General features: G+C 45.7%; 1 protein-coding gene across 1 annotated transcript; it reads right to left on the bottom strand.

The window, feature by feature from the left end:
- Window positions 1-222: 222 nt before the first annotated feature.
- On the bottom strand, window positions 223-8,145 carry FAM187B (family with sequence similarity 187 member B). Its single transcript, XM_059999278.1, has 2 exons — window positions 7,598-8,145; window positions 223-436 (listed from the first exon to the last, which is right to left on the bottom strand). Exons 1-2 carry the CDS (start codon window positions 8,143-8,145, stop codon window positions 223-225), a joined length of 762 nt encoding a protein of 253 aa, XP_059855261.1.
- Window positions 8,146-15,418: the final 7,273 nt, after the last annotated feature.

The following is a 15,418-nucleotide window of genomic DNA, read 5'->3' as shown; positions in this document are numbered from 1 at the left end:
GTTATGATTCTCATCTACGGATGTGGAAACTGAAGCCCCGGGAGGTTGAGTGGTATCATTACATCAGAAGAGGGTGGTAGGAATCAAATCCTCATCTTCCAGGGCAGGAAGTCGACAGAGAATGGCATTGTGGGTAACACTGATGAATCAAAAGCCAGAGGCGTAAACATCTTGTTAAGAGACGTGGAAACTATGACAGAGGAGGAACAGCAGAAGCCGAGACTACCGCTCGCTCGCCTCTGGAGGGAGGAAGCGGTGGAGGGGGAAGCCCCGGGGCGGGGGCGGGGTAGCGGGCGGGGACAGGGCACTGCCACAGCGGCCGTCGGGAAATGAGGCCCGGAAGCTATGATTCTCAGAATCTGGCAGCCTCCGCTCATGCGATCCCAAGTGTCTGCACCTCTCGTTCGTGTGAGCGTCCACACGCCACGGACGGTATCTGGGAAGAGGGGGTGAGAAAACGAGAGCTGATGATGGAGTTTTGGAGGTCCGCATTGGAGGCTGGACAGCTTGACAGCCGGGAAGGCCCAGCCTGGAAGCATGTGGCCAGGAGTAGTCCACGTGGGCAAACCCACAGGGCTTCGTCCGGTGTCCTGCCCAAGCTCTCCAAAGCCAGGGTTGAATAACAATGGCGTCAGCTACCACAGCAAACACTGATGAAGTGCGTGTTGGGCCAGGCACTGTTCTAAGCACTGTACACATATCAGTGCATCTGATCCTTCCAACAATAAGGATGGGGGGGGAAACTGAGGCACGGAGCAGCACTTCCCCGCACCCCCCTGAAGAGCAATCACACTGGGGGCCACCAATGATCACTGCAGAGTAAGAATAAACCAAACGTCAGCTTCCTTCAAAGCTGGACGGTTTCTTGATTCATTTCTGGTGCCTCCTTGAGTATCAGCCACGGTGACGGGATCACGGGCTGGGGCAAGTGCTGAGAGCGTCAGCGGCAGGAGGGTGGCAAATCCTAAATGCACCAGGCGACGCAGCCTGGGGGAGCCACTTGGCATTCTAGCTGATGTGGGTGGATTACTCGCCTGATCTGTGAAATGGGGCTACGAATAGCATTTATTAGAGTCCGCTGAGGCTGGTGAGTTTCTGTCTGTGGAGGGCTGAGGGCACACCTGATCTCTCTCTCTAATGCTACCTACTGTATTATGATGATTGCCTTGATAAAAGGACATAAAGAAGAAAGAGGAAAACATTTTAATCTCGAAGAGGAAGGGAGAGTGTGGGGAGGAAGGGGTGGGTGAGGAAAGAAACAAGTGTCAGGTGCTACAGTGTTTCAAAGATTCCCAGGGACAACTGAGGAAAGAGTTTTGTCCTCAGAGGACTTGTTGGCAGGGTCCCGACCAGGCAGCCAAGGCGGTTTTCTGGGTGGGTTGAGTCCTTCTAGATTCCATTTCCAGCCCTGCCACGTCCCACCTATGAAGGATGAGAGAGGCTCGGTTTCCCCAGGACCACAGGTGGTCACGAGAATATGAGAGCCCGCGTGGCCAAGTGCCCTCGCTGTCTTTGCTAAGGGGCGGGTGGCCTCACCTGGATTCTGCTCCTGGGATGTTCCTACACTTACCCGGTTCTCAGTCGGCAAAATCAAAAGGCTATAAATAGTTTCTCATAAATGCATTCAATATGACTTGGCATCTTGGCCAGCCTCCCTGTCAGGGCAGTCGGTGGGCAAGGGTTGTTTTGCAGAGGTCTAACGGGTGTCAAAGTCGTGGGCTCCAGCCCCCAGCTGCCCCGTGACACCAGGTGTTGTCCCTCCCACCCCACGCCCACCTCGGGACTGCCTCACACGGCCTCTCTTGGCCACTGCCTGTTTGTCCGGACTCAGCCCTCTGGCCCAGCCTGCATTAGGTCAGTCTGTTCACACGTGGGTTCTGGGAAGGCTGTGCCAGGCGGCGGGTGGAGGGGAGAGGAGGGAGGGGCAGACCCAGCTGGTGAGCGCTGGGCTGTCCTGGGGCCTCCCTCCATCTCACTACATCAAGTTCTCAGAGGCTGACCTCATCCCTGGCTCAGGAGTGGGACCCTAAAGGCAGCAGATACAGATTCTGGATCCTACTCTCTGGATTCAAGTTTCAGTTGCCCCACACGTGACCTTAGGGTTCTCTATCTTCTTAGTGCCTCAATTTCCCCATCTGTAAAATGGAAATAATAACAGTGCCTACCCCATACGGTTGCTGGAAGGATTACATGGATATTATTATTATTATTATATTCTGATGTTCCAGACAGTGTCGGAGTATCTGCTTGAATAGCGTTTGCTGTTATTACTACTTTCCCACCAGACTAGGTAAGTAGATAAGAGCAAAAACTCTGGAGCCAACCTGGTTGGGTTCAGCTCCCAGCCCCACCACTTATTACCTATGTATCCTTAGACATGGATCTTAACCTCTCTGTGCCTCAGTTCCTTCATCAGTAAAATGGGGATGATGATTATGCCTAATAGGGTGTTGTGAGGAGTGATAAGTTAATACTTGCTAAGTGCTTAGAACAGCACCTGGCACACAGCGAGTGCTCCATTGTTGCTATTGTTACAGGAGGTCTGCTCTCTTTCCATCGAGGTTGCTAAGCTGCTGTGATGTGATTCTGGAGTGGTCCTCATCTATTCTTTGGAAGCATTGCTTGAGGATTAAGGCAGCACAGAAAAAGGTGGAATAGAGAGATGAAGGAAGATAATATTGGAGTATGTCTTTGGAGCACCTGGATCTAACTGTGCCTGAAGCAGGACCTACCTGCTAGACTTCTTATTCCAAGAACCAATAAGTTCCTTCTTAGCTTAAACCACTTTGCTTGGATTTCTGTTACTTGCAGTTAAATGTGTTCTAATACAGAAAGCTATTGAAGGGCTCAAATAACAGATAGGGCAGATATTAGAGGAGGTGGAGGAGCTAAAGAAAGGACAGAAGTGATACACCTTGACAAGGGAAGGCTATGTGGAAGCAGTCATCCTGGGTTAGAATCCCAGCTGTGTTACTTACTGCCCTTGGTAAAGTGATTACATAATGGTCGTAATACTTCACTCCTTTATATATACATACTTACAATGTGACTTTGTCACTCTTCCCATCAGGAGATGTAGTCTATTCCCCCACCCCTTGAATCTGGCCTGACCTTGTAACTTGTTTTGGCCAATAGAACATGGTGAAAGTAATGCTGTGCTAGTTCTAAGGTTAGGCTTCAAAAAGCCTTCCAGCTCCCGCTTGCTCTCTTGGACTCTTGCCATGACCTTATGAACATGTCCGGGCTAACCTGCTGGAAGATAAGAGACTGGAGGTTCCCCAACCAAATGCCATTTATCCCCCCTGAAGCAGAGCCATCTACCAACCAAGAGCTGACCACAGATGCATGAATGAGTCCAGCCAAGACCCGAAGAACTACCCAGCTGAGCCCAGCCTATACTACCAACCTACAGACTGAAGAGAGAAATAAATAATTGTTGTATTAAGCTACTGAGTTTTGGGTGGTTTCTTATGTAGCAGTAGATAACTGATATCTTGCCCAGGGGCCTCCCCCAAACCTGACCTTCAGGTCACATGGCACGCCAAGGCCACCCTGTCCCAGTCCCTGGTCATGTGCTAGTTCTGAGCCTGGACCTCAAGAGGCCCTGTGGCTTCCATTCACTTTCTTGGACCCCTGCCACCACCTTGTAGACAAGCCTGGGTTGGCCTGCTGGAGAATGAGACCACGTGGAGGACAGTCCAGTTTCCCCAGCTAATGGCACCTGGTCCAGCCTACAGACAGCCACCTCCCAAACATGTGAGAAAGCTCAACCAAGATCAGCAGAGCCAACCCCAGCCCACTGATGATCAGAGAAGCACGAACGCTCGATCCCATCTGAGACCAGAAGTACTACCCAGTTGGTGTGTAGACTTGTAAGCAATAATGAATGCTTACTGTTTTCAATCTCTGATTTGGGGTATGTTTTGTTTTGCAGCTGTAACTGATACACGAACTTTGTATCCGTGGGCAAGTGAATTCACCTCTCTGGCCCTTGGTTTCCTCCCGTGAAAAATAGAGCTACCACTACACGCCTATCAAAATGGCCAAAATCCAGAACATTGAACCGTTATGTAAACTATGGATTTTGGGTGATTATGATGTGTCAATGTAGGTTCATCATTTGTAACATGGACCCCTCTGGTGGGAGATGCTGATAATGGGGGAGGCCATGCATGTGTGGGGCAGGGGTATATGGGAAATCTCTGTACTTTCCCCTCAGTTTTGCTGTGAACCTAAAACTGCTCTAAAAATTGTCTTTTCAAAATTATAATATGGAAAGGAAAAGGTAGAAGAAGATGGCTAAAGATGGAATATGGGGCATGTTGTGTCTTACACTGCACTTGGAGGTGTGGGGAAGAGGTGGCATTTCTCCTGCTAGGTGACGAAAGCTTCTCATTGGCCAGTTGGCTACATGGAGAGTGGCTGCTACTCCCTGCTCCAACCTGTGGGCTGCCCCCACCCCTACCTGCAAGGAGCTCTACCTTGTCAGAATTACCTTTTTCAATGAATGTTAGATCATGTCCCTCCACTTCTCAAAAGCCTCCCATGGCTCCCATCTCACTTCAAATAAAGTCCAAAGCCCTCACCTTGGCCCACAGGGCCCTACACGATCTGGCCCCTGGCTACCTCCTTGGTAGTCCTCCATCCACTGCAGACACCCACCTAGAGCCCTTATAAATGCTACCTCTGCCTGGAATTGCTTATGGTAGGCTAAATAGTGGCCCCCCAAAGAGGGTCGCTCCTGATCCCCAGAACCTGTGAATGTGTTGCCTGACATGGTGGGAGGGACTTTGCAGGTGTGACTAAGGTAAGGATCTTGAGATGGGGAGATTAATTTGGATTTTTGGGTGGGCCCAATATAATCACAAGGGTCCTTCCAAGAGGGAAGCAGGAGAGTCAGAGAGAGAGAGACATCTGAAAATACAGTGTTGCTGGCTTTAAGCAAAAGGATTCTCTGCTTCAAGCCTCTGGAGGAATCCAGTTGCTGACACCTTGATTTTAGCCAAATAAGACCCATTTTGGACTACTGACCTTCAGAACTGTAAGATTATAAATGTGTGTTGTTTTAAGCCGTTAAGTCTGTGGTAATTCATTACAGCAGCTATAGGACACTAATACACCCTTCCTCCAGATCCCTACTTGCCCAGTTTTTTGTTATTCGGGCTCATCTGAAATGTCATCTCTTCAGAGAAGCTGTCCTTGGCTACTCCAGCTAGCAAATATTTGTTGAATGAATAATCAAAAATGGAAATATACACTTGACCCCAATCAAGGTTGAAGCAAGCCCTCACAAACTAACAGCCATGGGCTGAATTCAGCCTGCAGATATGTCTCATTTGGCTGGCACTATGTTTGAAAACAGTTTTGAGCCAACATTCATAAATTGGATAGTTTCACTCAAACATCTCGATCTCTAGAATCACACGGAACTTTCAGAAGTACCAGGCCCGTCAATCTGGGGTAAGATCCCTTACATCGCAGCAGCCTCCCAAGGCCTTTTCCCTGACTTACGTTTCCTGCGTGGCTCATGGGGGCCACTGAGTTAGCAACGTTGGTGTCTCAGTTAAGGATTCCCTAAAAGCAAATATGAAAATAGAACATATCAATGAGGAGATAGAAGATCCTATAAAGAACAACCAGATGGAAATGTTAGGACTAAAATATACAATAACCAAAGGAAAAGGCTCGCTGGATGGACTGAACAGCAGAATGGCTATGACAGAGGAAGAAGCCTGTGAACTTGAAGACAGATCAGTAAATATTCTCCAACCTGAAGAGCAGAAAAGATTGGAGGAAAATTAACCAAGTCTCAGGGACCTGTGAGACAACAGCAGCTCTAAATTCATGTCTTTGGAGTCCCAGGAGAGGGGAGGGAACGTGGGGCTGAAAAAATATTTGAAGAATATTTTCTCGGGAAGCAGAGGTAAGAGACAGTGAGGTGGGGCAGGGGATAAGCTGATAAAAGGTGCCCTAATGAGCTGGTTGTCGCTGTGCACACTGGGATCACTGGGGACCCTCCTAGAGAAGGTGTGGAATGTGCCTCTGAGTTGTACCGTCAAGGGCTGGGGAAGCTGGATGCCTACCCTCCCACTCCCACCCTTCATGAATATGCATTTCTCCTGGGAGCACTGTCATGAATATGGATTTCTCCTGGGAGCCTGGCTACCAGCCTGCGCCACCCCTGGCTCAGCAGGCTTCTCAGGGGAGTTAGGAAGTCACTGGCGCCTCCAGGAGCCATCCGTGTGACAGCTGAAGCTTCAGGGGACTTCATGGTGGACTGGGGCGTATGGCTGGGTGTTACCAGTTGCCTATCACTGCATAAAAAATTGTCATACGTTTAGTAGCTTAAACAGCACACATTCACGATCCCCTAGTTTCCGTGGGTCAGGAGTCCGGACGTGGCTTGGCCGAGTCCTCTACCCAGGGTTTACAAGGCTGCAGTCCAGGTGTCGGTCAGCCCGTGTTCTCATCCAGAGGCTCAACTGGAGAAGAATCTGCTTCCAAACTCATTCGAGTTGTCGGCAGAATTCATTCCCTTGCGACTGTGTGACAGAGGCTGTCACCCTCAAAGGGCGAACACTTGCATCTCCCGGAGGCTGCCCACAGCTCCCTGCCAAGCGGGTTTCCTCGACACAGCTGCCTACTTCATCGGGCCAACAAGACTCTCCTGCTCTAGCGGGCTGAGACAGAGTCTTAGGTAACGTAACCCAGTAGGAGGAGCGACACCCAACACCTTCATAATATTCCACTGGTTAGAAGCAAGTCACAGGTACCATCTACATGGAAGGCGTGGGTAGTCACACAGAGGCACGGACACCAGGAGCTGGGAATCACTGGGGTCACCTTAGGGTCTGCCCTGCACAGTAGGGCACTGACAGCCTTGGTGTGGGTTGGGCGGCCTTCAGTGCTGTGCAGACAGGCCTGGGCATTGGATCCACTTCCAGCTGCTACCCGATGGGCTGCTGTGGTTACAGGGCCCTGGGGGTTTCCTGGGAGCAGGGCTGGGGGCCGCCCAGAGGTCTCCTTTCACTCTTCCATTGCTGGCCCTTTCCCAACTTCACTATGTGACCTCGGGCAGCTTGCTTGAGCCCTCTGTACCTTAGTGTTCTCAGCTACAAAAAGAAGTTCATAGTAACCCCAGCCTCGTGGGTGGCTCTGAGGACATAACGTTTGCAAAGGGTGTGGGTTCTGACCAGGCTAGGAGATCCCCAAATGTTTGCTATTATTGTCATTATTCTCTGCTTCTGCTTCCCAATGGACCCCCTTTAGTTCTCCATGAACATTTCCCCTTTCTGCAGGAATCTTTGCATCTCTGGGCACCACATGAAGCCTTAGGTGTTTTGGCAATGGTGTCTGGGATGTGAGGGGTGAGCGCTTCCCTCTCCTCGGGGGCAGAAGTTCTGGAAGTTTCAGATCTGCCTTGTTGTTGCTTCACAATGGAATAGCAGGGCCATGAATTTTACAAGGCATTAATATTTTACGTCTGACACTTGCACCCTGCTAAACCGTGTATAACATTTTTGGGAAGAGCTGGGACTGGTGATACCCACAGGTCAGCTTCCACCTGCATCTCAGGCCACATGCGTCTGTACTGCACCTTCTCTCTTGCAGATAGAGCCAACGGGGCATGGGTTTTTCCAGGGGCTCCTCGATGTAGCAGTACCCCAGGCGTTTGCGCTCACCTGGCTCCCCACAGCGGTTACAGTCCTGCCTGGGATCCCAGTGGGTGAAGATGAGCTCCTTGCCACCCAGACTCAGGGTCTCATTCCGCAGGGGCTTTTGGCCCAGGCCTTTGTGCGTAATGTGTAGGGTAGTGACATCTTGGAAATCAATCTCATACTCTACCACGAGGGCACTGTCATTGTCCTCACAGTGATAGAGGCCTGTCTGGGAGGGCTGAGGGTTGGTCAATTGGAGGCTGCCCCCAGGCAGTTTCTTTATGTTAGGCACTGAGGAGAGCAACAAGAGATCCTCCCCCAGAATGGAAGAGAAGTACCAGCGTGCCTTGAGATGGTCACAGTGCAGGACAACATCATTGCCTGAGAGTAGGGCCTGCTGGCAGAGACTCTTGTAGGCACAGCTGACTGATATCTGGGCCCACGAAGTGGGGAGAGAAAGGCTAAGCAGCCACAAGGTGGCCAACATGGCCACCTACAGACTACAGAAGGAGGCTGGCAACCATTGGGGCATTGTGAAGTCACCCACAGAAGTCGGCATCAGCCCTGGGCAGTGGAATGGACCTTGATCCACTGCACTTCCGGGAGTCCAATTCAGTTCATGTCATCAAATAGCTTGGTGTAGGCTGTAGAGTCAAAGACTCAAATGTCCGCAAGAGATGGGCAGGAAACACAATGAGTGAACCTATGTCAGAACGAGCGAACTAAAAAGTCAAATTATTTGCCCTCCACATACCCAATATACAATGATGGAATGGGTCAAAATGCCCAATTGGAAAGAGGAATAAGGCAAGACACGCAGAAATCACTGGTCTGTATCATTTCTAAAATCTAGTGAAAAGATACTGTAAGGACTTCCTATCTTATGGATGGGGAGGGTTCCTTAATTAGTACCAAATCAACTCCTTAAGGGTGGGGAGCTTCCCAAATCTTTGCTCGCTGTAGCTTATGTCTTCACTCTTCAGGGACTTACCCCCTTTTCCATTATCTTCCTTGGCTACATCTCAGGTGACATTGGAAGATGTGCCCTCCTTGGCACATGAGCAGTTTTCTCAGCCTGCTTTCTGTCTCCTAAAGTGTGGGACCTAAGGATTCTTGTAAGTCTCCAGTTAACTCCATGTACAAACCCCCCACATCCACAGTTCTGTTCAAGATGTTCCTCATTTCTCTCTCCCCCTCGCTCTCCCTCTCTCTCATTGCAGGTACCTTAGAATCTATCAGGCATCCATGGAAAGCCATATTCTAAGCCATTTTGTCTACCTCAGACTATCTTAAGTGTTTCCTGGGAGTACCTTAATTTATTCAGAGATCTTAACAATGGTTAATAATGATTTGATTGGTGCTAATCCTTGATTTTATCCTTGACAAAATCTGAGTTCTAACTGGACTTTGACTCTCAAAGGTCTTCCTGATTTGGGGCCATCTTTGGCCAATATTCACTCCTAGTGTCCTGTGTTCCAACTGCTTCCCCTAAAGCTGCAAGTTCGTTAAGTATGTTATCTGCCTCCCAAAGTATTTCAGGCAATAATCTCCATCCTTCTGGCTTCAAATAATTTTCTTTTTCCCTTTGCTCTGTATCTAAGCCAATGCCATGTGTTGTTGTTTTTTTTTTTATTACAGCAGCACCCCACTCCTGATACTAATTTCTGTATCACTCAAGGTAGGCTATTTGCTATTACAATAAACTTCATCCAAATCTCAATGACTTACAATAACACAAGTTTACTTCCCATTCATGCTCCATGTCCCTTGTGGGTTGGCATTACAATCACTCAGGGATACAGGATGACTGAGCAACTGCCATTCCAAACATTTCCAGTTTTATGCCAAAGGAGGAGGAAAGCTCTGTAGGATTTCATGTCTGTAATTAAATGCTCTGGTCTTAAATGACACATGTCATTTGCTCACAAACCATTGGCCAGAAATGGTTACATGGCACTAGCAGTTCACCAACCCAACAAAGGAAATGGAATTCTAATATGTCCAGGAAACATTTAGAAAATGGCAGTCAGTAATAATTACTGCAGCTAATGTCTCCTACAAGCAGTATTCTTTTATATCATAAAGTTAAAACCATTCCCCAAATCCTCCCATCAGATCTCTCCTAAAGTTCCATTGGCCAGAATTAGGTCCCATGTTCAGATCAAAATCAATCTCTGAAAGTAAGGAAAATTTCCATGATTGGCTTAAGCCAATCAGAATTTGTTCTCCAGGACTGGGGAAGTATAACCTTCTCTGACCATAGAAGTCATTGAAGACTCCAAAAAAAATCAGGGCTTTGTATGCAGGAGAGATGTAGAAGAGAATGCTTATTTGGTATAACCAACCATGTTTGTCACAGCATCCACGGTTAGGAAATATCAGTTGTACCAGGACTGTGGTAAGCACTATGTGAGCTACACGACCTTTAGGCAAGTTGCTGAGACTTGTTAAACCTCACTTCCCCATCTGTAAAATGGGATATTAGAACTTTCCATCACAAACTATGGTGTTATTAAGCTTTCAAGAGATTACTGATGTCAAATTCTTGGAACGGTCCAGGTTTGGATTAACACAGTGGTTAGTTAGTGGGAATGTGGCCAAGTGGCTTCAGTCCCAGGTTCTGGGATCAGTTTCATTTCTAGATCCACCTTTTATTAGAATAATCCATGCCCAGCAACTTCACCTTGTGCCTGGCATATCCAATTATTCCATAAATAAGTATTGTTTACTCATCTTTCAACAGGCACTAAGGATCCAGGCTAAGTCCCTGCCCTCTTGGAGCTTCCACTCTAGTGGGGGATGTATTAACTGGGATAAGTTAGGTTATGCTGTGTAACAAAAGAATTCTGGGATCTCAGTGTCTTAACACATTTTTTTTTCTCATCTTACATGTCTACTGTGGGTTGGTGGAGAGCTCTGCTCTACACAGTCCCTTCAAATACCATGGCCAGTGGAGGCTGCACCACGTGCAGCATCATTAGCTGCTATGGAATAAGGAAGGATAGTCAAATGCTTTGACCTGGGAGGGATCTACATTACTTTTGTTTGCAGGCCATTAACCCTGCCAACACCTTGATCTTGGACTTCCAGCCTCCAGAACTGTGAAGAAACAAATTTCCGTTGTTTAAGTCATCCAGTCATTTGTTATGGCTGCATTTATTATGGCAGCCCTAGCAAACTAATACAGTGACTATTTTAAATGGGATGGAGAGAGAAGGGCTCTCTAAAAAAAGTGACATTTGAGCAGACTACGTAAGATGAGCCAGAGGAAGCAAAGTCTGGACTAAGCACACAGCACATGCAAAGGCCTTGAGATGGGTACACACTTGGCAGGTGCCAGTGCACTTCAGCCAAAGACTAGGAACACACTTGTGGTTCAACAAAGTTGGATTTGTTGACTAACTGCAGTGAGGGAAGGTACACACCATAAGAATGGTACAACATTTCAGTAAGAAAGTGTGAGAACAGATTTACAGAATTTGGGCTTGTCTTATGTGATTTGGGGATGAGTTCAAGGAAGTGGAGATTTTCTCTGAATGGGGTGCTGTCAGGAAGTGAGAGTAATTCTATCTTATCTGGAAGGTGAGAAGAATGGGAGAGGGAGATGTTTAGTCTTTTGTGGCTTGGACAGTGTTTCTGTTTGTCTGTGTTCAGACGTGATTATGGAGTGGTCTTGTTTTTGTCTTGGTTCGTCACAGTCACAGAGAGACTTTGCGTGATGTTGGCGTTCTATGAAATTGTTTATGTTCAGTGACCTAGCTGTGAACTCTAGGCTGGCTCCTAGAAATACCAATACCCCGTTATTTGTGTCAGGTCAGCTCCCAGATACCAAGGGTTGTTTTTCTTTCTCACATATTTTATGGAACTGAAAGCCTCTTCCTGAATTGAAGGTCTGGTCTAATGGCTTTCTCTCTGTGAACCTCAGTTTCCTCATTTTCAAAATAGGGATTTCAATGGTACTGGCTGCACAGCGCTCTTACGAGGATTTGTTGAGATGTTGTATATAAAGCGCTCAGGTGGTGTTATTATTGAGGGATGGGCAATAAGGACCTTGTCCTCCAAATATCAGGGTTCTGTGTTCTGATTGCAGATTACGGCTTCTGATCAGAGATGTACAGACACAGAGGCAGGTCATCATTTTTTCAACACCCACTGGCTAAAGTGGCTTCCCAGAGATTTATAGGGACAGTTGGGTTTTCTCCCCTTTCCCCCCTATTGGGAGCCAGACATTTAGGGATTAGGACTTTCAAAAACAACTGATACACACACAATATGAGGGGATTTAGAAAGTCATTGCACAAACCCAGAGAAAGATGTGAGCTCAGAAAAGATCTGAGATGACCTTAAGCTTTCACCTCAAGCTGATCCCCAGCACAGACATAGTCTACAACAATAACAACCCCCAACACACCCTGGGAAGGGGGAAAATATGATTTCTAGAGTTACCACTTATAAGATTTAAATGTCCATTTTCAACAGAAAATCACAAGACATAAAGAAACAGGAAAGTAACCCATTCAAAGGAGAACAAACAAACATCCCTGAGGAAGCCCACGCGGCCGACACACTAGACAAAGATGTAAACGGTCATAAAATGCTCAAAAAGCTAACAAAGACATGGAAAAATACAGCAAAATGATGTATGAACAAAATAAGAATATCAATAATGAGGTAAAAAATATAAAAAGAAACCAACAAGATATTCTGGAGCTGAAAAATACAATTACTAAAATGAAAAAATTCACTACAGGAGTTCAAAAGCAGATGTGAACAGGCAGAAGACACAATCAATGAACATGAACGCAGGACAATTGAAATTACTGAGTCTGAGGAGCAGAAAGAAAAAAAGGTTGAGAAAAAGTGAGCAGAACCTAAGGGACCTGTGGAACACCATAAAGTGGAACCACATACATATTGTGAGAGTCCCAGAGGGTGATGAGAGAGAGAAAGCCACAGAAAGAACTACATTTGAAGAAATAATGGCTGAAAACCTCCCAAATTTGATGAAAGACACAAATCTACAAATCCAAGAAGCTTACCAAACTCTAATAGGATAAACACAAAAAGATCCACACCAAGACACATTATAATGAAACTGCTGAAAGCCAAAGACAAAAAGACAATCTTGGGGCTTCCCTGGTGGCGCAGTGGTTGAGAGTCCGCCTGCCGATGCAGGGGACACAGGTTCGTGCTCCGGTCCGGGAAGATCCCACATGCTGCAGAGTGGCTAGGCCCGTGAGCCATGGCTGCTGAGCCTGCACGTCCGGAGCCTGTGCTCCACAACGGGAGAAGCCACAACAGTGAGAGGCCCGCGTACCGCAAAAAAAAAAAAAAAAAAAAAAAAAGACAATTTTGAAAGCAGCAAGATAGAGGCGACCTGTCACATAAAGGGATCCTCATTAAGAGTATCAGCTGATTTCTCATCAGAAAACTTGGAAGCCAGAAGGCAATGGGTTGAATTATTCAAAGTGCTAAAAGAAAAAAATTTTCAACCAGGAATTCCATAACTGGCAAAATTGCCCTTCAACAATGAGGGAGAAATGAAAACACATCCAAATAAGCAAAAGCTTAGGGAGTTTGTTACCATTAGACCTACCCTGCAAGAAATGCAAAAGAGAGTCCTTTAGGTTGAAATGAAAGGATGCTGCACAGTAACTTGAAACTGTATGAAGAAATAAAAATCTCCAGTAAAGATAAATACATGGGCAATTATAAAAGCTAGTATTATTGTACTAAAATTCAATTTTAATTTTCTACATGACTTAAAAGAAAACACATAAAAATAATTATTAACCTTTGTTACTGGGAAAACAATGTATAAAGGTGTAATTTCTGACCTCAATAATAAAAAGGAGGTGATGGAGAGGTATAGGAGTAGCGTTTTTACATGCTATTAAAGTTAATCAGGTATAGGGCTTCCCTGGTGGCACAGTGGTTAAGAATCCGCCTGTCAATGCAGGTGACACAGGTTTGAGCCCTGGTCCGGGAAGATCCCACATGCCATGGAGCAACTAAGCCGATGCACCACAACTACTGAGCCTGCATTCTAGAGCCCACAAGCCACAACTACTGAGTCTGTGTGCCACAACTACTGAAGTCCATGTATCTAGAACCTGTGCTCGGCAACAAGAGAAGCCACTGCAATGAGAAGCCTGCGCACCGCAACGAAGAGTGGTCCCCACTCACCGCAACTACAGAAAGCCTGCAGCAGCAACGAAGACCCAACGCAGCCAAAAATAAATAAATAATTTAAAAAATTATGTTAACCAGGTATAAATTCATATTGAAGTGTTATAGCTTCATGTAATCCCCACGGTAACCACAAAGGAAATAGCCATAAAATATACGCAATAGGAAATGAGAAGGGAATCAAAATATTTCACTACAAAAACATTAACTAAACAAAACAAGGGAGTAATGGGGAAAATGAGGGGCAAAAAAGCTATAAGGCATATAGAAAACAAATAGCAAAATGGCAGAAGTCATGACCAAGGGAGATTTATGCATGAATGGTGATTCAGTGTAAGGAAATCAACCAATGTAATACATCATGTTGATAGAATGAAGGGGGAAAATCATGTGATCATCTCAACTGATACAGAAAAGGCATTTGACAAAATCCAACACTCTTTCATGACAAAAACTCCTGGAAACTAAGAATAGAGGGGAAATTCCTCAACATGATAAAGGGTATTATAAAAAAACAAAACAAAACAAACTCCACTTCTAACATCATTCTCAATGGTTAAAGATTGAATGCTCTCCTCCTCCACGAAAAAGACAAAGATGTCTACTTTCACCACTGCTATTCAACTTTGTACTGGAAGTCCTACCCACAGCAATCAAACAAGAAAAAGAAGTAAAAGGCACCCAAATTGGAAAGGAAGGGGTAAAACTATGCCTAATCTCAGATGACATGATCCTACACATAGGAAATCAAAAAGAATCCACTAATAAGCAAACTTAGCAAAGTTGCAGGGTACAAGATTAACACTCAAAAATCCATTGTGTTGCTATACACCAACACTGAACAATACCAAGAGGAAATTAAGAGAACAATTTCATTTTACAATCACATCCAAAAGAATTAAATACTTAGGAAGAAATCTAACCAAGTAGGTGAAAGACTTGTATGCTGAAGCTACAAAAGATTGCTAACAAAAATTAAAGAATAGCTAAATAAATGGAAAGACATTCTGTGTTCATGAATAGAAAGACTTAAAATTGTTATGATGTCAATACCACCCAAGCAATCTGCAGATTCAACACAGTGCCTACCAAACTTCCAACAGCCTTTTTCAAAGAAATGGAAGCAAATCTTTCATATAGAATTGCACTGGGCCCTGCACAGCCAAAACAATCTTGAAAAAGAAGAATAAAGTTGAAGGACTCACACTTCCCAACTTCAAATTTACTACAAAGCTACAGTAATTAAAACAGTATAGTACTGGCATAAGGGTAGACATATAGACCAATGTAATAGAATAGAAAACCCAGAAATAAACCCTTACATATACAGTCAATTGATTTTTGACAAGGGTGTCAAGATCAATTAGTGGGTAAAGGACAGTCTTTTCAACAGATGGTGATGGAAAAACTGGATAACCACATACAAAAGAATTAAGTTGGACCTTACCTTATACCATATACAAAAAATAACTCAAAATTGATCAAAGACCTAACTTAAGAGCTAAAACTATTAAGGTCTTAGAAGAAAGCACTGGAGAAAATCTTTATGACCCTGGATATGGCAACATTTT

This window comes from Delphinus delphis, chromosome 20 (genome assembly GCF_949987515.2).
Source record: "Delphinus delphis chromosome 20, mDelDel1.2, whole genome shotgun sequence".
Lineage (NCBI taxonomy): Eukaryota > Metazoa > Chordata > Mammalia > Artiodactyla > Delphinidae > Delphinus > Delphinus delphis.
This window is presented reverse-complemented; position numbering and strand designations above follow the sequence as displayed.